This window comes from Oncorhynchus gorbuscha, linkage group LG03, assembly GCF_021184085.1.
Source record: "Oncorhynchus gorbuscha isolate QuinsamMale2020 ecotype Even-year linkage group LG03, OgorEven_v1.0, whole genome shotgun sequence".
NCBI lineage: Eukaryota > Metazoa > Chordata > Actinopteri > Salmoniformes > Salmonidae > Oncorhynchus > Oncorhynchus gorbuscha.
This window is the reverse complement of record NC_060175.1, coordinates 74,506,230-74,531,403: the sequence shown is the minus strand read 5'-3', so window position 1 is coordinate 74,531,403 and position 25,174 is coordinate 74,506,230. Positions and strand designations below refer to the sequence as shown.

The 25,174-nt window shown below is 43.7% G+C and overlaps 1 protein-coding gene across 2 annotated transcripts in view; it reads left to right on the top strand.

Moving 5' to 3' along the window:
- Nucleotides 1–25,174, top strand: part of LOC124031897 (forkhead box protein J3-like) — a 99,023-nt gene extending 73,849 nt beyond the window's left edge. For both annotated transcript variants that reach the window (XM_046343690.1, XM_046343691.1), the window contains exons 6-13: nucleotides 978–1,079; nucleotides 4,368–4,490; nucleotides 14,505–14,703; nucleotides 16,747–17,079; nucleotides 18,089–18,190; nucleotides 19,840–20,043; nucleotides 23,548–23,649; nucleotides 24,040–25,174. In XM_046343690.1, the coding sequence (XP_046199646.1) occupies nucleotides 978–1,079; nucleotides 4,368–4,490; nucleotides 14,505–14,703; nucleotides 16,747–17,079; nucleotides 18,089–18,190; nucleotides 19,840–20,043; nucleotides 23,548–23,649; nucleotides 24,040–24,152 (1,278 nt within the window). In that variant the 3' untranslated portion in view covers nucleotides 24,153–25,174. The remainder of the gene's footprint in view (nucleotides 1–977; nucleotides 1,080–4,367; nucleotides 4,491–14,504; nucleotides 14,704–16,746; nucleotides 17,080–18,088; nucleotides 18,191–19,839; nucleotides 20,044–23,547; nucleotides 23,650–24,039) is intronic.

Genomic DNA, 25,174 nt, shown 5'->3' with positions numbered 1-25,174 from the left:
GCACCAACTATTCTTTCTTGTAGGCATACAGGAGGACTAATTCATCTCTCCTCATACACTCTTGAATCAAGCCATTCTTCCCAAATACACAGACCTCTGTCATGGATCTTGCAACTCTCTCCCCTCTTTTGGAGTTTATCATAAATTAAAGTTGCATTGTTGCAAACCAATCCTCTTTCAGTAAGCAGTTTTGGGAGCCAGGCAAGTGAGGGTAGACAAAATGGTGAAAGATACATTTTGTGTCTGTAATAATTATTAATATTATGTTATGGTTTACTGTAGACTATACCAGCTCAATATTATATGCTATCTATCCCATCAATGTTCTGTGGAGCAGTGTTGTAAAGTACTTAAGTAAAAATACTTAAGTACTTTACAGTTTTTGGGGTTATCTGTACTTTACTATTTATATTTTTGACAAGTTTTACTTCGATACATTCCTAAAGAAAATAATGTACTTTTTATTCCATACATTTCCCTGACAACCAAAAGTACTTGTATTTATATTATATTATATATTATACTTATATTTTGAATGCTTAGCAGGACAGGAAAACTGTCAAATTCACATTTATCAAGAGAACATCCCTGGTCATCCCTACTGCCGCTGATCTGGCAGAGTCACTAAACACAAATGCTTTGTTTGTAAATTATGTCAGTGTTGGAGTGTTCCCCTGGCTAAAAAACAAGAAAATAGTGCTGTTTTGTTTACTTTATGTAAGGAATTTTAAATTATTTATACGTTTACTTTTGATATTTAAGTATATTTTAGCAATTACATTTGGTATTTAAAACCAAATACTTTTACTCAAATGGTATTTTACTGGTTGACTTTCACTTGAGTAATTTTCTATTAAGTTATCTTTACTTTTACTCAAGTATGACAATTGGGTACTTTTTCCACCACTGCTGTAGACAGAGACCAAGAGACAGCCCTCTCCCATCCCTCCCTTATATTACTCTGTCCTGTTCTCCAGGCCTCCACCCCCTACAGCCTGGAATCGGAGTCCCTGCGAATGGACTGTATCATGTACGGCGATGCCTCTCCCACTCTGGCAATCAACGCTGTGACTAACAAGGTAGTTGTCTGTCATAATGACATGCAAACCCATACACCTTTGTTCAAGGTAGTGATATTAATGGCGCCCATCTTTATTACCAACCTGCCAACCCGCACACAATTTGAAGTCAACGTATGCTGGTACGGAAAACTACCTTAAATTAGGCAAAAAATAGGTTTCCAGTTGGCACATTGTGGGCGAGGAGAGAATCTCTATAGTCGTAATAGCCTACTATTTTCCTCTTTCTGGTAGCGCTCCACTTTTTCCTTTGATACCAACGGTGAGGAAAAGGGGTAGGGAGAATGAGCTGTTTGCCAAATACATTTTCCCATATTGTATGTGTTAGTCAAGCACATAACTACGTGTTATTTTGTAGTTAGCTCCTTAGCTACGTCGTTATTACGACGAAGGTAGTTAGCTACCGCGTTTAGTCAACTAAGCAAGAACACTTTGTTGCCCGCACATGCTTTGATCTCCACAGCGGTAGTAGGCATTGACGAGCAGGGAAACGTGCGCCGCTGCGTAAATGGAAACAGACAAGGCATACAGAGATGCGCTAATACCGTCCTTCACAGAAAGTTATGATAGGCCTACTACTATAATAGTTTGTTAATTAACCCCCTAGGGTCGATTGACGATCTAATTAGCATTTTTTTAAATCCCCATTAAAAGCTGTCTGTTTGTGTTAAAGATATGTTTTTTTTATATAGAGGATTTGAGTCCCTGGCGGAGTAGTGTGTTACTGATGGTAGGCTTTGTTACTTTGGACCCAGCTCTCTGCAGGTCATTCACTAGGTCCCCCCGTGTGGTTCTGGGATTTTTGCTCACCATTCTTGTGATCATTTTGACACCACGGGGTGAAATCTTGCGTGGAGCCCCAGATCGAGGGAGATTATCAGTGGTCTTGTATGTCTTCCATTTCCTAATAATTGCTCCCACAGTTGATTTCTTCAAACCAAGCTCCTTACCTATTGCAGTTTCAGTCTTCCCAGCCTGGTGCAGGTCTACAATTTTGTTTCTGGTGTCCTTTGACAGCTCTTTGGTCTTGGCCATAGTGGAGTTTGGAGTGTGACTGTTTGAGGTTGTGGACAGGTGACTTTCATACTGATAACAAGTTCAAACAGGTGCTATTAATACAGGTAACGAGTGGAGGACAGAGGAGCCTCTTAAAGAAGAAGTTAGGTCTGTGAGAGCCAGAAATCTTGCTTGTTTGTAGGTGACCAAACACTTATTTTCCACCATAATTTGCAAATAAATTAATAAAAAATTCTACAATGTGATTTTCTGGATTTTTTTTTCTCATTTTGTCTGTCATAGTTGAAGTGTACCTATGATGAAAATTACAGGCCTCTCATCTTTTTAAGTGGGAGAACTTGCACAATTGGTGGCTGACTAAATACTTTTTTGCCCCACTGTATATGGGCTGTGTCGCAATCTATGTCGCTAGTGTCGGCCTTCCGCACCTGTGTTGTCAGTCCAAGAGACATCCCTAAAATTGCTCTTCTCAGGAAAACATTTGTAGTGGGCGAACTGTTTGGCCTACACGTTGGTTTTCTCTGTTTGTTCCACGAACCCCACAAGCCCCACGGGACTCGTTTGAAGTTGTTTCCACTGATGTGCCAACTTCTGTCTGGAGCATCAAACCGTTTGGGCAACAAACTAATATGACCCCACTATGGAAAGGGGAGACTCACGAACACGATGGTGTTCTACGACAGATACAAGCGTCACGGAACTCGTCTCAAGGTAACCCGGTACCGGTTTGAAAAGTGAAGGGAAGTATGGAAGTAGTTTTGTGCCAGCAAAAAAATGTGATTAAATATGTCAATTTTTGTGGGGATAATTTATTAGCCTTCTTATCTTCTAGATATAGGAACGACACTTCAAAACCTTATTCCATATTGTTTCATTTATGAATGTCTGTTTTGCCATTTATGATTGTGTTATTCAATGCATTTCTATGGGCTATAGCAGTAAAGGCCAAATTCAATATTTGATCAATGAATTATACCTACAGGGGTCCTAAAATTCTAAATCAAATACCTAAATGATCCATGGTATGACCATCTTAAAATAATCCCATATGTTAGCTTCATAGAACCCCTCCCCAAAGGCTTTTTAAGGGTTAATCAGTTCACAATCTGTATCTAAATGTCAACAGTAGGCTGTTAATGATGTGATAATAGTTAGTTTACCAATGACAACAAGGCATGTTGAATAAATGGTAGCCTAGTAGTCAGACCTAACTTGATGCATTATGTCAGGGATGGAGATCTGAAACAAGCTCATATAGGCCTAGTTCAGTTGTTTCATATTCCAAATAGCCTACTGTAAACTAGACTACTACATCCAGTGCATCCAGTAATTGAATTAGTCCGAATTTTCTCCCCAAACAAAATGAAGACAGTTTACTTTTTCACTAGACTATCCACATTAAGACACCTATTAATTAAAATAATCATTACCCCTAAGTTTAACTTAGAAACATTTGAAAGTTTCATAGAGACCACCTCAATTTAATGTAGAATCAAATACTTCTGTGTTGGCTACATTGTTTGCTATAATTTCAATGGATACTTAGGGACTTCCCCAGAGTCAGATGAACTCATGGATACCATGTTCATGTCTCTGCATGTAGTGTGAAAGAAGTTGCTAACTAGCGCGAGAGAAATTACTAACTAGCTTTAGTGCAATGACTGGAAATAGCATGCTAGCAGATACCCATAGACTTCGCAGATACTCATAGACTTCCAGTCATTGTGCTAACGCTAGTTAGAATTGGCTCGCAAAACTACCTCTATCTTCCTTCATACTGTACACAGAGACATACAAATGGTATCCATGTGTTCATCTGACTCCGGGAAGTAGATAAATCCCAAAGTATCCCTTTTAGACTCTAGGTTTTTAGAAATGGCATTTACAGGTTTTTCAAATGCAAAATGCTCCAACCTCCTGAGGGGGGAGTTGACAGACCCCCTCCGTTCCTCCCCCTACCCAACCTTAGACCAGCACCACTTTGTCAGAAAATCCTAGGGAGAACCCTGATTTGTACATTTAAATGTATTTCTAGTTAGCTACTGAAGAGCAGAAAATTACCATGTACCTATAAGTCTTCTGCCAACATCAATATTAGGCCAAAAACGTGCATTTGCCTTTGATTTGAGCAGTGTGGGTGCCCCCGCCGCGCTGAAGTAGTACTCATAACAATTCTTCAAACTTGGCAGGTCTGTTATTCCAGTAAGTGATATAAACATTGGCCATCTTTGTTCCAGTTGGGGATATTAACAACCACCATCTTTGTTCCAGGTAGTGTTGTACAAGACGGAGCAGGAGGACAGCGACAGCCCCAGGAGCAGCCTCAATAACAGCCTCTCTGACCAGAGCCTGGCCTCAGTCAACCTCAACAGCATCGTGCACAGCTACACGCCGGTACGTCACCCACCTCACTTAATAACACTGCCGCAACAGGACGTTTCATGTCCAACGGGCTTGAGGAGAACGAAAGCTATACGAAGACTGTGACCCATGGGGCTCTTTATTCCCTTTTATATTGCTACTTTTAACCAGGACCCATATGACTGGTCAAGAGTAATGCACTATATGTAGTAGGGAGCCATTTGTGGCAGAGAATAAGTGTTGTGTCAAATGGTAGAGGTAGGGAACATCTAAACCTGACTGCCTATATAGATTTGAGTGACCTTTGCTTGAAAAATTATATTTATTTTATTTGTCATTAGAAGTCTTAGTGGGAATCTGCCATTGTTGCTATTGGTCGACCTTTACTGCTGTACACGACTTCAGTCTTGGATCAGAGTGGACTTTTCTCAGCCAGGGTTTGCTGGCTCATTACTTCAGTGGTTATTGGGGCAATGCTGCTCATGTGTGTAGTAGGATGTCCCTTGGGGGTTATTTTAGATCATACTACATGGTGTCAGAAGTGGTTTTAAAATTCACATAAACATGAAGGACGTACCAAGTAAATCATACATTCAGGCTGTTTCAAAGCAGGGAGGGAACAGTGTTGGAGATAAAACAGTGCATATCATTATTGTGCTAGCTAACGAGCAAGGACTAAGTTACTGCTAAGCAACATGTTGCAAGAGGAAGAAGCTGGCGGGATTTCAGGGTTTGCGACTCCAAGTTCAACGGGTTCTGGCGCAAACACGGACAGGCCAGTGGCTAGTGCTGACGGATTAAGCATTAGTCCCCCGGAGAATTTTGTTTGTATGGACATTCAAAACTATCCGAAATGGATCAGGCCCTTTGAAAGGTACAGGGTAGCATCAGTCTTAAACGTGAAAAATGAGGCATTTCAAGTTAATACACTGATCTACTCTATGGGTGATGAAGCCGAGGATATATTAAATGCTTCGACGTTGACCGAGGAAGAGAAACTTAACTACAGCGCCGTTAAAAACTGTTTTGAAAGAACTAGGTTTAGTTCAGGAGCAGGGTGAAACCACTGACAGTTTTATCACAGCTGTTCACAAACTAGCAGACCATGGTCAGTTTGGCGCGCTCAGGGAAGAGCTGATCCGAGATCGGATTGTAGTCGGAATAAGAAATATATCACTTTCTGAAAAGTTACAGTTGGATTCCCAGCTTACCTTGTCCAAAGCTGTAAACCAGGTTAGGCAGAGTGAGACAGTAAAAAGACAGCAGACGATACTGCGCGACAGCAGCTCCTTGCAGAACGAAGAGAGTGGGAAAATACATGCATTTTCATACAGAGCTAAAACAATGGAGGGGAACACAGAACAGAGACAGACGTGGAGAAAACAACCACAGATGGCACCAGTAGCTAGTTCAAGTGTTTTTCGCAAATGTGGGAAATCCCCTTTCCACAGATGGAACGATTGCCCAGCAAAGGATGCGGAATGCAGGAAATGTCACAGGAGAGGACACTTTTCAGCTGTCTGTCGATTAAAGCAAATGCATGAGGTTTCAGAGGAGGTACAGCAGGACAGCATCTTTCTGGGAGAAGTAAAGGGAAACAATACTGGCTGGCATTCAGACATTAAACTCAATGGGGAGGTTGTGTCATTTAAACTAGACACTGGGGCACAGTGACAGCTATCCCAACTAGGCTGTATAGCTATAGCAGAGATGGCCCTTTGCTCTCTACAAACAAATAACTGTATGGGCCCAGTAATAACATTTTACCAGTGGTAGGGCACTTGGTGATTAAACTGGAGAGTAAAGACAAAAGTGCCATCCAGCCTGTCTTCGTCATTGACTCTCTAGCCAGACCGTTGCTGGGGATGCCAGCAATTGAAGCATTGCAACTCATTGAGAGAGTGAGCGAACTGGAGGACCCAGGTGAGGTTTTCAAAAATAAATTCCCAAAAGTGTTTTCTGGTCTAGGAAGGACAGAAGGTGACTACAAAATCCGCCTGAAAGAGGATGCTGTCCCCTATGCCCTTATACCACCCCCTGCCGGGTACCTATCCCTTTATTGGCCAGAGTAAAGGAAGAGATGGGCAGGATGGAAGAAATTGGGGAGTCCTACAGACTGGTGTGCAGGGATGGTAGTGGTGCCAAAAGCCAATGGGGAAATAAGGATCTGTGTGGACATGACTAAATTGAACGAGGCACTCTGCAGAGAGAGACACATCTTACCATCTGTTGAGTAGTCACTGGCTCAGTTGGATGGCTCACAAGTCTTCACAAAGCTGGATACCCGCTCAGGTTTCTGGCAGATACCGCTGTCATCAGAGAGTAGGGCACTCACAACGTCTATAACACCGTTTGGCCGGTACTGTTTTAATGTTTTGCCATTTGGAATCGCTTCCGGTCCTGAGCATTTCCAAAGACTCGTGTCCCAGCTGTTGGAGGGGATGAGTGGCGTCATAGTCCACGCGGATGATGTGCTCGTGTGCGGAAGGGACAGAGCAGAACATGATGGGACAGAATAGAACATGATGTAAGGCTCACAGCAGTTCTGACCCGACTCCAGGAGACTGGCCTGACACTCAATGAAAAATGCATTTTTGCACAATCAGAGGTTTTGTTCTTGGGACACAAAATCAGTGCAGCTGGAATAGAGCTGGACCCAGAGAAGATCAGCGCCATCACAGATATGCCCAGACCCCAGAATGTGGCTGAAGTCAGGACCTTCTTAGGCATGGCCACATATGTGGGTAAGTTCCTCCCACAGTTCTCAGATACAACCAAACCTCTGAGAGTCTTACTAGCCAAAGAGAATGACTGGTCATGGGGTCACATGCAACAGGTAGCGTTTGACAAAATCAAAGGAGATCTGGCCTCACAGAGAGTGCTGGAGAAGGAGGCATTGGCTATCACGTGGGCATGTGAAAGGCTCAGCCAATACCTTATTGGCCTGCAGTTTACAGCATATACTGATCACAAACCACTGTTGGCTCTGTTAGGGACAAAAGCACTGGACGACTTGCCTCCCAGAGTTCTGCGCTTCTGCCTCAGATTACTGAGGTTCACCTACAAGATGGTGTATGTGCCAGGGAAGGCACTGATCACAGCAGATATGCACTCTCCAGCGCCCCAATTAAACGTCCATTATCAGAGAAGGAGCAATGTCTAGAGGGTGAGGTACAGGTCTCCATTAATGCAATAAGGGACAGTCTCCCTGCATCTCAGACCAAACTGCAGCAGATTGCAGAGGAGCAACAACGAGACCACATCTGCCAATAGATAGTTCAGCAGTGCAAAAAGGGATGGCCCAGGCAGGAGGAACTGCCTCAACTGCTGAAGCCCTATTGGGTGCACCAACGTGACTTCCACTGTAATGGAGACCTTCTCATGAAAGGACAACGGATAGTTATCCCAGAGACTCTACAACCAGAAATGCTAGACAGAGTGTATGATGGACACATGGGGATAACCAAATGCAGACTGAGGGCTCAACAGTCAGTGTGGTGGCTTGGTCTGAGTACTCAGATTGCCAAGCTAGTGGCCCAGTGTGAGGTCTGTACAAAATGTCAACCTTGTCATCCGGAGCCAATGATGGCAACGGCGCTGCCAAAACGGCCATTGCAAAAGGTAGAAGCGGATATGTTCTTTTGGAAAAATGACACTTATCTGCTAGTGGTAGATTACTACTCAAGATACATTGAAATAGCAAAGACACCCATAACCACATCAGCTGGTGTTATCAATGGATTAAAGTCATTTTTTTCCAGGCAAGGGGTCGCTGAGGTCCTGGTTACAGATAACGCTCCCCAGTTCTCTGCAAGCTCCTTTTCTGCTTTTGCCGCAGAATATGACTTCATACATGTGACCAGTAGCCCCTACCATGCACACAGTAATGGTGAGGCAGAGAAAGCTGTGAAAACAGTCAAGGGACTGCTGAAAAAGAACAAGGATCCATACAGGGCTCTGTTACTCCACTGCATCATGGGCCGTCGCCTGCCGAGCTCCTGATGGGCAGGAGGCTGCGTTCCCCATTGCCTGTCTCGCCGGCTCAGCTTAAACCCCGATGGCCTAACAGGAAGGCCTTCGCTGAGAGGGACAAACGTCTGAAACAAACGCAAACTGGAGACTTTTTAATCGGAGACACCGTGCTAAGGAGAGGCCAGAGCTGACCGAAGGTCAACGCGTGTGGATTACAAACTCAAAGACACCAGCAATAGTGCTGAGGAAAGCGGATGCCCCACGCTCCTATGATGTGGACACAGGCTCAGTGGAGGTACGAAGGAACAAAACACACCTCACAGCTCTTCCAAATCTACCAGCCACACAGACTGAGGCCACAGAAAATGCACAAAAGAGGGTGAAGGAGAGAGAATGCTCACAGAGCCACAAGCGCGCCCAAAAAGGAATGTTAATCCACCAGAGTGGCTGAAAGACTGTTACGTGAAGAGAATACATACTGTTGGGGACCATACCCAGCAAAAAGAGACTGTACCTAAGTTAATGTTCATACTGTGTGATTTAATGCTTTCATACTGTTTCAGGATGGGAAGTAGCATTTTAGAGAATAATACTGGTTTCCAAATTGCATTTCAGTTATGCTTCAGTGGTTATGCATGTTGAGTTCTTGTTCATGGGAGAGGGGAAGATGTAGTCCCTTGGGGGTATCTGTACCTACAGTGGGGCAAAAAAGTATTTAGTCAGCCACCAATTGTGCAAGTTCTCCCACTTAAAAAGATGAGAGGCCTGTAATTTTCATCATAGATACACTTCAACTATGACAGACTAAATGAGAAAAGAAATCCAGAAAATCACATTGTAGGATTTTTTTAATGAATTTATTTTCAAATAAATACCTATGATGGAAATTACAGGCCTCTCTCATCTTTTTAAGTGGGAGAACTTGCACAATTGGTGGCTGATTAAATACTTTTTTTGCCCCACTGTATGTAGGACATGCGAGGGTTAGGTTAATAAACAGGCTGGAGCTAGAACCTCGTTGTCGCGTGTCCTTATTTTAGATCATACTACAATGTGAGGCTGTGTTATTGTTTGTCTGAGGCCACAGCTGTGTAACACAGTCACTACTCACACACAGCCCCTTAACTATTCCAGGTCTACCACAAACACTGTGGAAATACCTGGAGTAGGGTGGTGTGCATGAACACACTACTGAGGCGAGGGTTAAATTCGTACCTAAAGGGTTGTTTCTTTGGGGAATTAAGGGGTAGAGTAGAAACAAAACTGAACATTTGCTTTGTAAGAGCATGTGTCTTACTGTTCATCACAGGGCATTTGGTTTGTTCTCCAGTGGAAACTAGAAACCACCTGTTTTCTCAACCTAATCCTTACCGGGCACCTAGGATTGCCACAAACAGTTTACTTAAACCAAGGCACTCCTGTGGCGTTGTAGCGTCTACTTTTTCATGGTCTGTAGTGTCGGCCAAAGCAAAGAACCCCAAAGACTTAGTCCACTGTGTGCTATGGGTCAAATGTGGGTGCAGTGTGGGAACCAATACGGGCCTCTGTGACTGTGAGTAGACAATGTGGTCCTAACTGAATTCTATGCTTTAGTATCATCGGAAGAAAGTGCTAAAATGGACATAGAAAGGGATCTGCTAAAATAAAGGAAACACCAACATAAGTCTTAATTGGGTTTTTGGCAACGACGAGCCAGAACGGCTTCAATGCACCTTGGCATAGATTCTACAAGTGTCTGGAACTCTGTTGGAAGGATGTGACACCATTCTTCCATGAGAAATTCCATCATTTGGTGTTTTGTTGTGATGGTAGAAAATGCTTTTTCAGGCGCCGCTCCAGAATCTCAAATAAGTGTTCAATTTGGTTGAGATCTGGTGACTGAGACAGCCGTGACATATGGTTTACATTGTTTTCATGCCCATCAAACCATTCAGTGACCACTCGTGTCCATTGTCATCCTATCATAGGATGACAATGGACACGAGTGGTCACTGAATGGTTTGATGAGCATGAAAACAATGTAAACCATATGACACGGCTGTGGTAACCATGGTAGACAAAATAATGGCCTGCCCAGCATTTTTATAAATGACCCTAAGCATGATGGGATGTTAATTGCTTAAGTAACTCCGGAACCAAACCTGCGTGGAAGGACCTAAACTCAACAAAAAAAGAAACGTCCTCTCACTGTCAACTGCGTTTATTTTTAACATGTGTAAATATTTGTATGAACATAACAAGATTCAACAACTGAGAAATAAACTAAACAAGTTCCACGGACATGTGACTAACAGAATTGGAATAATGTGTCCCTGAACAAAGGGGGGATCAAAATCAAACGTAACAGTCAGTATCTGGTGTGGCCACCAGCTGAATTAAGTACTGCAGTGCATCTCCTCCTCATGGACTGCACCAGATTTGCCAGTTCTTGCTGTGAGATGTTACCCCACTCTTCCACCAAGGCACCTGCAAGTTCCCGGACATTTCTGGGGTGAATGGCCCTAGCCCTCACCCTCCGATCCAACAGGTCCCAGACGTGCTCAATGAAATTGAGATCCGGGCTCTTCACTGGCCATGGAAGAACACTGACATTCCTGTCTTGCAGGAAATCACGCACAGAATGAGCAGTATGGCTGGTGGCATTGTCATGCTGGTGGGTCATGTCAGGATGAGCCTGCAGGAAGGGTACCATATGAGGGAGGAGGATGCCTTCCCTGTAACGCACAGCATTGAGATTTCCTGCAATGACAACAAGCTCAGTCCGATGATGCTGTGACACACCGCCCCAGACCATGACGGACCCTCCACTTCCATATCGATCCCGCTCCAGAGTACAGGCCTCGGTGTAACCCTCATTCGTTCAACGATAAACGTGAATCCGACCATCACTCCTGGTGAGACAAAACCACGACTCGTCAGTGAAGAGCACTTTTTGCAAGTCCTGTCTGGTCCAGCGACGGTGGGTTTGTGTCCATAGGTGGCGTTGTTGCCGGTGATGTCTGGTGAGGACCTGCCTTACAACAGGCCTACAAGCCCGCAGTCCAGCATCTCTCAGCCTATTGCGGACAGTCTGAGCGCTGATGGAGGGATTGTGCGTTCCTGGTGTAACCTGGGCAGTTGTTGTTGCCATCCTGTACTTGTCCCGCCGGTGTGATGTTCGGATGTACCGATCCTGTGCAGGTGTTGTTACACGTGGTCTGCCACTACGAGGACGATCAGCTGTCCGTCCTGTCTCCCTGTAGCTCTGTCTTAGGCGTCTCCCAGTATGGACATTGCAATTTATTGCCCTGGTCACATCTGCAGTCCTCATGCCTCCTTGCAGCATGCCTAAGGCACGTTCATGCAGAGGAGCAGACACCATGTGTTTTTGTTTTCAGAGTCAGTAGAGAAAGGCCTCTTTTAGTGTCCTAAGTTTTCATAACTGTGACCTTAATTGCCTACCGTCTGTAAGCTGTTAGTGTCTTAACGACCATTCCACAGGTGCATGTTCATTAATTGTTTATGGTTCATGTTTTATGGGAAACGGTGTTTAAACCCTACAATGAAGATCTGTGAAGTTATTTGGATGTTTACCAATTAACTTTGAAAGACAGGGTCCTGAAAAGGGGCCATTTCTTTTTTTGCTGAGTTTATTTACTTTTTATCCCTCATTTACTCAAGTGTTTCCATTTTTTTGTCAGTTACATATAGTTGGACATATTTTTGGGGTAGATGAGGATGAACTGTTTGCCATTAGTTTTGCCATTTGTTTATCAATCACCCCCCCCCCCTCTGCACCTGCATTATACAAAAGGTCAACACAATTTCATCAAATTAATCTATCTTTTCTCGAGGCCATCCTCTGTTTTCCTCCCATCCCCTCATCCCTCGTTCCATAGGTAATCCCCAGACCTAATTTACGGCCAGTCATGTGGGATCAGGGTTAGTTCTGCTTCGTTAGTCCACCCAGGTGACGCCTCCTCATTGAAGGTGATTGCTCCTGGCGTCTCCTGCTGAAGTCTCAAGTGCCAGCACTGCCAAGATCGCTGGATAGAAAGGCCACGTCGGCAGGGATGAATGTGTCGCTTTCAGTTGCATCAACTTCAGGGAGGTGCCACGCCGATTGGACTTCTAATTGTATATTTGAGGCCAATGCACATGGCAGAGGCACAATTAGGATGGTGAAAGGGTGAAAATATCATACATGCAGGGCCTTCAGAAAGTATTTACACCTCTTGACTTTGTCCACATTTTGTTGTGTTATAGCCTGAATTTAAAATGGATTACATCTAGATCTCCTACTGGCCTACACGTAATACCCCAGAATGTCAGTGGAATTATGTTAATAACAAATGAAAAGCTGAAATGTCTTGAGTCAATAAGTAATCAACCACTTTGTTATGGCAGGCCTAAATACGTTCAGGAGTAAAAATGTGCTTAACAAGTCACATAATAAGTTGTATGTGCTCATTCTGTGTGCAATAATAGTGTTTGACATGATTTTTTAAATGACTACCTCATATCTGTACACCACACATACAAGTATCTACAAGGTTCCTCTATCGAGCAGTGAATTTCAAACACAGATTCAACCACAAAGACCAGGGAGGTTTTCCAATGCCTCGCAAAGAAGGGCACCTATTGGTAGATAAAAACTATTTTTTTAAAGCTGACATTGAATATCCCTTTAATCATGGTGAAGTTATACACTTTGTATGGTGTATCCTAACTCAGTTGCCAGATAGGAAGGAAACCACTCAGGTATTTCACCATGAGGTCAATGGTGACTTTAAAACCGTTTACTGGCTGTGATAGGAGAACATTGAGGATGAATCAACAACGTTGTAGATACTCCGTAGTACTGACTTAATTGACAGAGTGAAAAGAATGAAGCCTGGGTAGAATAAAATATTCCAAAACATGCATCCTGTTTGCAACAAGGCACTAAAGTAAGTCTGCAAAGAACATGGCAATGCAATTAAAACTTTGTATTTAGGACATAAAGTTCTGTTTGGGGCAAATCCAATGCAACACATTACTGAGTACAACTCTCCATATTTTCCTAGCATAGTGGAGGTAGCATCATGTTATGGGTATGCTTGTAATCGTTAAGGACTGGGGAGTTTCTCAGGATAAAAAATGTATGGAATCAAGCTAAGCACAAGTAAAATCTGACAGGAAAACCTGGTTCAGTCTGTTTCCACCAGACACCGAGAGATGAATGAACCTTTCTGCAGGACAATAACCTGAGAAACAAGGCCAAATATACACTGGAGTTGCTTACCAAGAAGACAGTGAATGTTCCTGAATGGCCTAGTTACAGTTTTGACTTAAATCAAAAATCTATGGCAAGACCTGAAAATGGTTGTCTAGCAATGATCCACAACCAATTTGACAGAGCTTGAACAATTTTGCCAAGAATAATGGGCAAATGTTGCACAATCCAGGTGTGGAAAGCTCTTAGAGACTCTCCTCAAGACTCACAGCTGTAATCACTGCTAAAGGTGCTTCTACAAAGTATTGAGTCAAGGGTGTGAATAATGTAAATGAGTTATTTCTGTATTTCATTTTCAATACATTTACAAACAACATGTTTTCACCTTGTCATTATGGGTTATTGTTTGTAAATGGGTGATTAAAACAATTAACAACAGAAAAAAATGATTTAATCCAGACTATAATTCAATAAAATGTGGAAAAAGTCAAGGGGTATGAATACTTTCTGAAGGCACTGTATATGATGGACTTTATAGAAGTAGAATGGCTATATTGTATAAACCACTGTAGTGTTATGTGTTATTCCCTCAGTAAATTGCCTTGGAAGGTAATTAGGGCAGAATCCTAACATGAGAATTTTCGTAACGCATAAAAAATGTTGTTGGTTGTCATGGTCTCCGAAAGAGGTGCTGGCTTAGTATAGATACAATCGGCCTGGGCTCTCGGGTTTGAAGGGGGAAGGACCAGCAGAAGACAGGGATATAGAAAACATGTTTACTACCATGCCTTAAACAGGCACAGTGTGGATACCTCAAGTTAGCATCCAGCCTTTTTAACCAAAGTAATGAAAATACCCTTTGCCTCTCTCTCTCTCTGTAGGTCAGTAGTCACTCAGAACCCTCCTCCCAGTCTCTTAGTTTAAAGCTGCATCCTCCCCCTCCACTTCCTCCTCCTCCCCAGCCCCAGTACAACGTGGCCGAGGGGGACAAGCAGCTCCTCTTCTCCGACTTCGAGGACCTCAGTGCCTCCTTCCGCAGCCTCTACAAGTCTGTCTTTGAGCAGTCCTTCAGCCAGCATGGTGAGTCATGGGCAGAAGCACTCTGATGCAGACCTGGGTTCATATAATGTTTTGTTTTCTATCAAAATACTTTGGGGCATTTGATTGAGCCTGCCTGTAGTCACGCTGCGGTTTGCAGCAGGCTAGCTAAATCGAACACAGCTGAAGTATTTGAAAGACAACAAGCTACCGTCATACCCGGTTGATGAGAGAACAGAGGAAGAGCTGCATGGGGAACACAAGTGGGAATGAAACATGCTTTTTCTACTGATTATTTTACTGGTTAGCTAAAAGCACACACCACAACATCATGGCGATCTCCTACACCAAAGTTTGGATGGTTAATTACGTTAACCAGGAATACAATTATTTCTTTGTATTCCTCTATTGAACTCGCCTAAACAAATAATAAATTGTGCTAAAGATCTAAAAATCTTTGTGTCACTTAGTCAAACGAGCAAGGCAATCAAGGGGAATTCTCAGAAAAAAATAAACATTGTATTCACTCATGATTGGAGCAAAGTGCAGCGGCTGTGTGACTAGCTTTGATACTTGCTAATTAGATTGTGAAGCTTCTCGCTAATTGCTTCCTGTAGCTTCCTATTGGGTCAACAGGGCCTCTTCCTGCTTGTTATACCATCCACCTTCTCTAACCCCAGACATGGATGCGCTCTGTCGGTCTGCTGCTTGAAATCAATTCTTTAATGACAGTTTATTTTTATTGTTCAAAAAATATTGTACAAGGAGGAGCAAACGAGCAGAATTGTGTACAATGAAATATAAAAACGTAAGAAATATACATCACTACGAGAATAAATAATAATGACAAAGCCGAGGGCATTGAAAGTCAATGGCTATGATTGCTGCTTTTTAGCAGGTGTACAATAGCTGGAGTGGCACTGTAACCATAGCACTTAATCCCAAAGTGTATGAGGTCCCAACATCTCTTTTATGAGTTGGCAGTTTTTTGTACTCCCACCATACAGTATGGGCAAAGTTTTCGTCATGCAAAACCCTCACATCTGTGCATAAAATACTTTACCACTTTTTTTTTTTCAATGTGTGTTCATTTAAGAAGGCGACTATTTATGCCTTGCTCAGTTTAGGGAACTCTAGACTAGTTAAATAATCGCCTCCATATAACGTACATTGTTATATGTATATTTAAGAGTTAGAAATTAAATCACGCTGCCATATTATAGTGATGTTTACGGGTATTTTTTGCACCAATCTGTGCTCTCCTGCATTGTGAAAATGCCATCCTACAATATGTGTTCCATTCTATTTCTATGGCATAGCGATCTAAGGCACTGCATCTCAGTGCAAGAGGCGTCACTACAGTCCCTGGTTCGAATCCAGGCTGTATCACATCTGGCTGTGATTGGGTGTCTCATAGGGTGGCGCACAATTGGCCCAGCGTCGTCTGGGTTTGGCCAGGGTAGGCCATCATTGTAAGTAAGAATTTGTTCTTAACCGACTTGCCTAGTTAAATAAATAAAACTATATATTTTTTAAAAATACTTCTACCAAAGCTATGGCGTCAGTAGTCATTGCCTTTGAGGGGCTGAAATGCTGTGAGTCACCCAAGCAGCCAAGCTCCTCACCCTCCCTAGAAAACCAAAGCGTGTCTAAACCACATGGACTGACTCAGTCAGGGTGCATCTCAATAGACTAAAGTGGCTTCTCCTCTCCCGTCTCCTTTCCTTCATCTGTGTTGTGAAAGACTGATGAAAGCCTGCCAGTGCAAATGAAGGTGAATGACACAAGGAGAGTAGAGGAAGCCACTTTAGATTATTGAAATGCACCCTCAGAGCTTCAGTGAGGATTCCTGATGTGGTAAGGCAGATATCAGTTTAAATAACACACATGCATCAAGAGAGTCAAATTCATCAAACCCATTAGAATGAAATCCCTCCAGGTTTGCGTGAGTATTTCTTTAACGAGAAAACATCTCTGTATCAATAGCAGTCGCATGCTGCACTGTAGTGGCATAGGTGTAGTGCTTCTAACCTTTCCTGTCCTGTCTGTCTGTCTGTCTGTCTGTGAATGTGTTTGGCACTGCAGGTCTCATGGGTATGCCCAGCGAATCGAGCCAGCAGCCACGGACGTTGTGCTCCTACCAGCACTCCCCTGGCCGGGGCAGCAGCAGGGGCATCAACGCCCACAACCACCAACACGCACACAACCACGGTCACCGCCATAATCACCACCCGCCCCACTCGCAGCACCTCTCTCCCCACGCCACACACAACCAACACCAACCTCATCAACACACTCAGCACAGGCAGCACTCACAGCACCCTCAACACCGCCAGCACCCCAACAGTGGGCAGCAGCAGTCACAGCACCTCCAGAGCCATACTGGCCAGCCAGCACAGATGCCCTGCACCAACACTGGTAAGACCCACTAGTGTACTGTCTGAGACAAAACGCACCTAAACAATGGATGGCCGAGTGCCTCTGACTAGAATATCGTCTGTCATTTTCTGTTAATTTCCCGACGATTCCACATGCTGAATCCGCACAAACAGCAACCGCTCGGCGACACCCAGCAGGCGGTCACTTTAACACACTGCGGCGACAACAAACGGCCACCCGCTGCTTTTAGCCATTCGTTGTGGTGGTGTGTCTGAAGCTTAAGGCAGGACTCGGGTTCAGCTGCTATCCATAAATACTACTCCCTACATGCTCAGCAAGGACTCATGGATTGCATTGTATTAGCTTCGTAGTTTGTTTTGCCACTACTCAAAGCGTGTTACACCGTGTGAAGCAGACTTAAACTCAAAGAGACAGGCATTTCTGAACCTCGCCGAGGTCTCTCATTTGCCTGGGCTACTCTTTGTTTTTCCTGTGTCTCTGCACTGGGCTCTGGGCTCAGAGAAAAGCCCTGTACAAATAGACGCTGCATTATCTAGGTTATTTCCCTCTCCACAGCGCCTGGGATGAATGAAAGCAATCCCCTGTCTTTGATCCACAGCTTCAAATGTGTTGCCGTTTGTGGTTTAAGGCAGAAAATCATTCCTCTTCACTAACGTCTGTGACTTGAATTTACTCTGTGAAAAAAATGACATCTTGTGGTCAAAAGCGTCACTGCATCCTACTCAAACTACATGACTTCTGTTGGTGCTTGGCTGTCACTCTGTTGATTGCAGCACTGTGCTCTTGTGTCAACGTTTCCCTAATCGTGTTCCCGGGCTAACAAGACCAACATTTCTACTACCGTTACTTAGTTATGCCTCCCTCCCTAGCACTGACCCTGCCTCGCTCTATTGCCCACTCCGCCTACCTAAAATAATTGTTTTTTATGTTTGTTTCAATAGAATTATTAGATGCCTAACTGGTTTTGGGGCTCTGGTGCTACACCAGGAAGAAGTCTTAGGGGGAAAACTTCTGTGTGTCTGTGCAGGTCTGTCAGCCGACTGGTACCCCAACTTGGACTGGCTGAAGGAGAGCTGTCGCATCGCCGGCAGCTACAACTGGGCTGACGTGGACCTCTCTCCATTCCAAGGTAAGAAGAAGGAATACTGACCAAACCAGTGATTACACGCACACATACACATTAGGTTGGAGAGGCTGAGCAGTGGGAGCCACAACAGTGTTGGTCCTTGCACAACAGCAGGTGAGGTTATCTTTCTTGGATTTGTCACTAACAACACTAGTAGTCGGCTCAAATCCCATCCGATTTTCTTCCAGGATTTGAACCGGAAACCTTCTGGTAGCAAGCCCACCCCTCTAACCTCTAGGCCGCCAAATCCACCGACTAGCATATCCTAAATGTAAAAAATGGTGTTAGCATCACGTGTATAATGCTATTATAAAACCGTATGTCACAATCATCTCCTAGTTCCTTATTGTAGCCTTATTACATTATGCACAGGTTATTCATTTGGAAATTATACTGAAATGTACAAAAATGTCACTTAACGTCAAATAATTTCTCGGGAGTCTCCCTTTGACACAAAACTCTTTCATGACATAGAATGACCAGGTGAATCCAGGTGAAAGCTATGACCCCTTAATGTCACCTGTTAAGTCCACTTCAATCAGTGTAGATGAAGGGGAGGAGACCGGTTAAAGAAGGATTTTTAAGCCGTGAGATAATTGAGACATGGATTGTGTTCGTGTGCCATTCAGAGGGGGAATGGGCAAGACAAAAGATGTACGTGCTTTTGAACAGGGTCTGGTAGTAGGCGCCAGGCTCACTGGTTTGTGTCAAGAGCCGCAACGTTTCTTGATTTTCAACTATCAACAGTTTCCTGTGTCTATCAAGAATGGGCCAACACCCAAAGGACATCCAGCCAAATTGACAACAACTGTGGGAAGCATTGGAGTCAACATAGGCCAGCATGCCTGTGGAGGATGCAATTCAATTTTAGGAAGGTGTTCTTAATGTTTTGTATGCAAAAGTGACATCACAATATGTTAGACCCTATGTGTTAGTTGTAAGTCACTTTGGATACAGAGCATCTGTTAAATGGATGTAGCCCAATGTCAATGATAGTTTCCGGGGTAGAAAAGGCCTATCCTAGGATGCATATGAAATGGCACCCTATTACCAATGAAGTGCACTATATGCATCTGAAATGAAGTGCACTACTTTTTGACCAGAGGCCCCTAGTCAAAAGTAGTGGACAACGTAGGGAACAGGGTTGCAGCGGTAACTGCAGCCCTAGTCTCTGGTCTGCTTGGCCACTGCCTCAGTGTGAATAATCTAATTATCCCTGTCTGTGGAGCACTCTTATCAGGGTCATTACACAAAGCTGCACATCTATTTATGATTGATGACAGTGCTGAATGTTTAGATGCAACTCGCCCCCACAGCACTTGACCTCCTTCACAGTCGAGCAGCAATGGTGGAACCCAATCCTCCTTATACCCTAATTAGCATACTGCTTTCATCCATCTTGTGTTTTCAGTAGGGTTGCAAAATTACGTTAACTTTCCCAAAATTCCCAGGTTTTCCAGAAATTCCAGCTGGAGTATGTTTGAATCTCCTGCTTTTTCCCTCCTGTTTCTTGAAATCTTCTGGGAAAGTTACCATAATTTTGCAATACCAGTTTTCAGACCAGTGCAGGTAAGGGAAAAGAAGACTAGAACAAGAGGAAGGCACCTAGGACTAGTGAAACTAAAATGACCCCGTCTGTGTGTGTCTGACAGGACTAAAGGAAAGCATGAGGCAGGCGGAGCTGAACAACTGGTCCCTGGACCCGGCCCAGATAGCCGACCTGTGCTCCTCCATCAACCAGTTCTTCACCCGCACTGGGGTCATCCCACCACAAGGCCCATTGCAACCACAGCCACCCCCGTCTGCCTGTCACGGCCCCATGCACACCAGCAAGCCCAGTCAGCACATCAACACAGGTCAGTGGCCAGTAGGATGCCCCTCTAGATACTGGTCTAAAGTCAGTTGTTAACAATGGTTATGCTTAGGCTTCGAGGATGGATGGAATCCTGATCCTAGGTCTGTGCCTAAGCGCAGTCTCTACCGTGCCTCCCATGTAGATCTGAAAGGGTTTGATTGATTTAAGCGAAACTTCCTTTACTGATCTAATCAGGTAGGCTATAGGTAAACAACAGGTGTCAACTAACAGTGAAATGCTTGCTTCCAACAATGCAGAGAGAAAACAAGAAAAATATAATAACACAAGGAATAAATACACCATGAGTAACAATAACTTGGCTATATACACAGGGTACCAGTACCGAGTCGATCTGTAGGGGTACGAGGTAATTAAGATAGATACAGTGCCTTCGGAAAGTATTCAGACCCTTGACTTTTTCCACATTTAGTTACATTACAGCCTTAATCTAAAATGTATTAAATAGTTCGTTCCCCATCAATAATCTACACACAATACACCATAATGACAAAGCAAAAACATTTTTTAAAACATTTTTGCAAATGTATAAAAAAAAATGTAAAACTGATATCACATTTACATAAGTATTCCGACCCTTCACTCAGTACTTTATTAAAGCACCTTTGGCAGCAATTACAGCATAGATTCTTCCTGGGTATGACGTTACAAGCTTGGCACACCTGTATTTGGGGAGTTTCTCCCATTCTACTATGGAGATCCTCAAGCTCTTTCAGGTTGGATGGGGAGCATTGCTGCACAGCTATATTCAGATCTCTCCAGATATATTAGATTGGGTTCAATTCCAGGCCCTGGCTGGGCCACTCAAGGACATTCAGAGACTTGTCCCAAAGCCACTCCTGCGTTGTCCTGTTGGAAGGTGAATCTCTGCTCCAGAGGTCCTGAGCCCTCTGGAACAGGTTTTCATCAAGGATCTCTCAGCCTTTTTTAAATGTGATTTATTTTACATTTATTTCACTAGGCAAGTCTGTTAAGAACAAATTCTTATTTTCAATGACGGCTTAGGAACAGTGGGTTAACTGCCTTGTTCAGGGGCAGAACGACAGACTTTTACCTTTTCAGCTCGGGGATTCAATCTTGCAACCTTTCAGTTACTAGTCCAACTCTCTAATCACTAGGCTATCTTTGCTCCATTCATCTTTGCCTCAATCCTGACTAGTCTCCCAGTCCCCTGCCACTGAAAAACATCCCCACAGCTTGATGCTGCCACCACCATGCTTCACTGTAGGGATGGTGCCAGGTTTCCTCCAAACGTGACGAATGGCATTCATGCCAAATAGTTCAATCTTGGTTTCATCAGACAAGAGAATCTGGTTTCTCATGGTCTGAGAGTCCTTTAGGTGCCTTTTGGCAAACTCCCAAGTGGGCTGTAATGTGCCTTTTATTAAGGAGAGGGGTGTTGGCTTTTGTCTGGCCACTCTACCATAAAGGCCTGATTGGTGGAGTGCTGCAGAGATGGTTGTCCTTCCGGATGGTCTTCCCATCTCCACAGAGGAACTCTGAAGCTCTGTCAGAGTGACCATCAGGTTCTTGGTCATGTCCCTAACCAAGGCCCTTCTCGCCCGATTGCTCAGTTTGGTCTGCGGCCTGCTCTAGGAAGAGTCTTGGTGGTTCCAAACCTCTTCCATTTAAGAATGATGGAGGCCACTGTGTTCTTGAACTTTCATTGCTGCAGAATTATTTTTTGGTACCCTTCCCCAGATCTGTGCCTCGACACAATCCCGTCTCGGAGCTCTAAGCACAATTCCTTCGACCACATGGCTTGGTTTTTGCTCTGACATGCACTGTCAACTGTGGGACATTATATACAGTGGGGCAAAAAAGTATTTAGTCAGCCACCAATTGTGCAAGTTCTCCCACTTAAAAAGATGAGAGGCCTATAATTTTCATCATAGGTACACTTCAACTATGACAGACAAAATGAGAGAGGAAAAATCCAGAAAATCACATTGTAGGATTTTTAATGAATTTATTTGCAAATTATGGTGGAAAATTAGTATTTGGTCCCGTACAAACAAACAAGATTTCTGGCTCTCACAGACCTGTAACTTCTTCTTTAAGAGGCTCCTCCACTCGTTACCTGTATTAATGGCACCTGTTTGAACTTGTTATCAGTATGAAAGACACCTGTCCACAACCTCAAACAGTCACACTCCAAACTCCACTATGGCCAAGACCAAAGAGTTGTCAAAGGACACCAGAAACAAAATTGTAGACCTGCACCAGGCTAGGAAGACTGAATCTGCAATAGGTAAGCAGCTTGGTTTGAAGAAATCAACTGTGGGAGCAATTATTAGGAAATGGAAGACATACAAGACCACTGATAATCTCCCTCGATCTGGGGCTCCACGCAAGATCTCACCCCGTGGGGTCAAAATGATCACAAGAACGGTGAGAAAAAATTCCAGAACCAGTGAATGACCTGCAGAGAGCTGGGACCAAAGTAACAAAGCCTACCATCAGTAACACACTACTCCGCCAGGGACTCAAATCCTGCAGTGCCAGACGTGTCCCACTGCTTAAGCCAGTACATGGCCAGGCCCGTCTGAAGTTTGCTAGAGAGCATTTGGATGATGCAGAAGAAGATTAGGAGAATGTCATATGGTCAGATGAAACCAAAATATAACTTTTTGGTAAAAACTCAACTTGTCGTGTTTGGAGGACAAAGAATGCTGAGTTGCATCCAAAGAACACCATACCTACTGTGAAGCATGGGGGTGGAAACATCATGCTTTGGGGCTGTTTTATGCAAAGGGACAAGGACGACTGATCCATGTAAAGGAAATAATGAATGGGGCTATGTATCGTGAGATTTTGAGTGAAAACCTCCTTCCATCAGCAAGGGCATTGAAGATGAAACGTGACTAGGTCTTTCATCATGACAATGATCCCAAACACACCGCCCGGGCAACAAAGGAGTGGCTTCGTAAGAATCATTTCAAGGTCCTGAAGTGGCCTAGCCAGTCTCCAGATCTCAACCCCATAGAAAATCTTTGGAGGGAGTTGAAAGTCCGTGTTGCCCAGCAACAGCCCCAAAACATCACTGCTCTAGAGGAGATCTGCATGGAGGAATGGGCCAAAATATCAGCAACAGTGTGTGAAAACCTTGTGAAGACTTACAGAAAACGTTTAAGTTGTAGAAACATCTCAAGGATGATCAATGGAAACAGGATGCACCTGAGCTCTATTTCGAGTCTCAAAGCAAGGGTCTGAATACTTATGTAAATATTTCTAAAATCCTGTTTTCACTTTGTCATGATGGGGTATTGTGTGCAGATTGCTGAGGATTTTTTATTTATTGAATCAATTTTAGAATAAGGCTGTAACGTAACAAAATGTAAAGGGGTCTGAATACTTTCCTAAGGCACTGTACTGTATGTAACAGGACAGATGATAAATGGGAGCATCATTGTGTGATGAGTCAAAAGAGTTAGTGTAGGTAACTGAATGACTGTTGCTTCCTGTTGGTTGTCTTCATCTCCTGTAGGTAATCCGTATATGGACTCCAGACAGAACATGTCTTCAATGATGGGACCCCCGGGTTACCCCCACATGACCCCCATGACCACCGCAGGCTCCACGATGACGGGTACTAATGCTAACTACTCACCACCTCGTGTGTGTGTGTGTGTGTGTGTGTGTGTGTGTGTGTGTGTGTGTGTGTGTGTGTGTGTGTGTGTGTGTGTGTGTGTGTGTGTGTGTGTGTGTGTGTGTGTGTGTGTGTGTGTGTGTGTGTGTGTGTGTGTGTGTGTGTGTGTGTGTGTGTGTGTGTGTGTGTGTGTGCGCACATTATTCTTAGTAATGTCATGTAATATTGTAATGTAATAATGGTGCATTTGTATAAAGCACAATGTTTTGTTTGATGTCATTTTGGACCCCAGGAAGATTCTTGGCAATAGCTAATGAGGATCCTGCTAAAATAATAGTACTGTTTATATGTCTGCGTACAGCTGCCTTACACTTTTACCTCCATCTTCAGGGCACCATGGCCAGATGAACCAGCAGCACATGATGCCGCCTGGGCACTACCAGATGAGGAGGCTGCCTACCGAAGACATCCAGGATGACTTTGACTGGGACTCCATCGTTTAGAACTGCCCCAAGGAGAGGAAGAAAAGGGATAGGGAAAGAGGATCAGAAGAGTGGAAGAGGATTGGGACCGGCCACATGCCCTTTGGAGAAAGAGAGACATTACAGAAGAGGAGTGTCAATCACCTGATTTTGGTCTTTTTATACAAGAGTGTAGAGTGACTTTGAAGACAATCAAATGTAGAGGGAGACTAGTCAACGTTTACCACTGGACAAGTTATGGTCATTTTGTCGGGAAAAAAATGACATTTGGAACGGTCTCGTCTCAATGTTCCAAGTGCCAACAGGTTTAGAAGTCGCCATAAATTGTGACAAGCAATGGTGAAGTATTTGGTTTAATGCTTCGATTCTCGTTTCTTTCCACTGAAGACTCAAAGTGGAAAGTAGCGTTTTGTGTTTTCCGACAGCTTTTTTTCAAGACGCGTCCACCTGCCACTGAACTGAAAGGACTGGGCGTGGATGAAAAAGATAGTGCCATTATACGTCGGAACAAACAACCGGCATCATGCCAATTAGTCCACAAAGTATTGTGACTTTTGCTCCCCGTAGCACCACTCCCCTATCTGGTAGAAGTGATAAGAAATCCACAGAATTATATTTGCGCCACTTACAAGAAATACAGGTAGTTAGGAATGTGACATTAGGGGTAGACTAGATAAGAATGCTCACGCTAATAAGGGAATGACATTGGGGAGCGGTTGCCTATCTCTTTGACTGACTCAGATGCCATCTTGTTGGTGTAGGCTTATATTGCAGAGAGAAGTGACCGTATGTTGACAGAGGAGAAATCACATTATACCACACCTGGGTTCAAATGCTATTTGAAATCTTTCCCGCCTTGAGTGCGAGATTAATGGGGTTTGCACTTTTGAGATGTTTCTATTGGTTAAAAAAGTCTTAATCAAGCACAGCTGAATTTTTTTTGAAATTCAAAAAAAATATTTTGTACTTTTTACCCCTTTTTTCCCCAATTTCGTGATATCCAATTGGTAGTTAGTCTTGTCCCATCGCTGCAACTCCCGTAC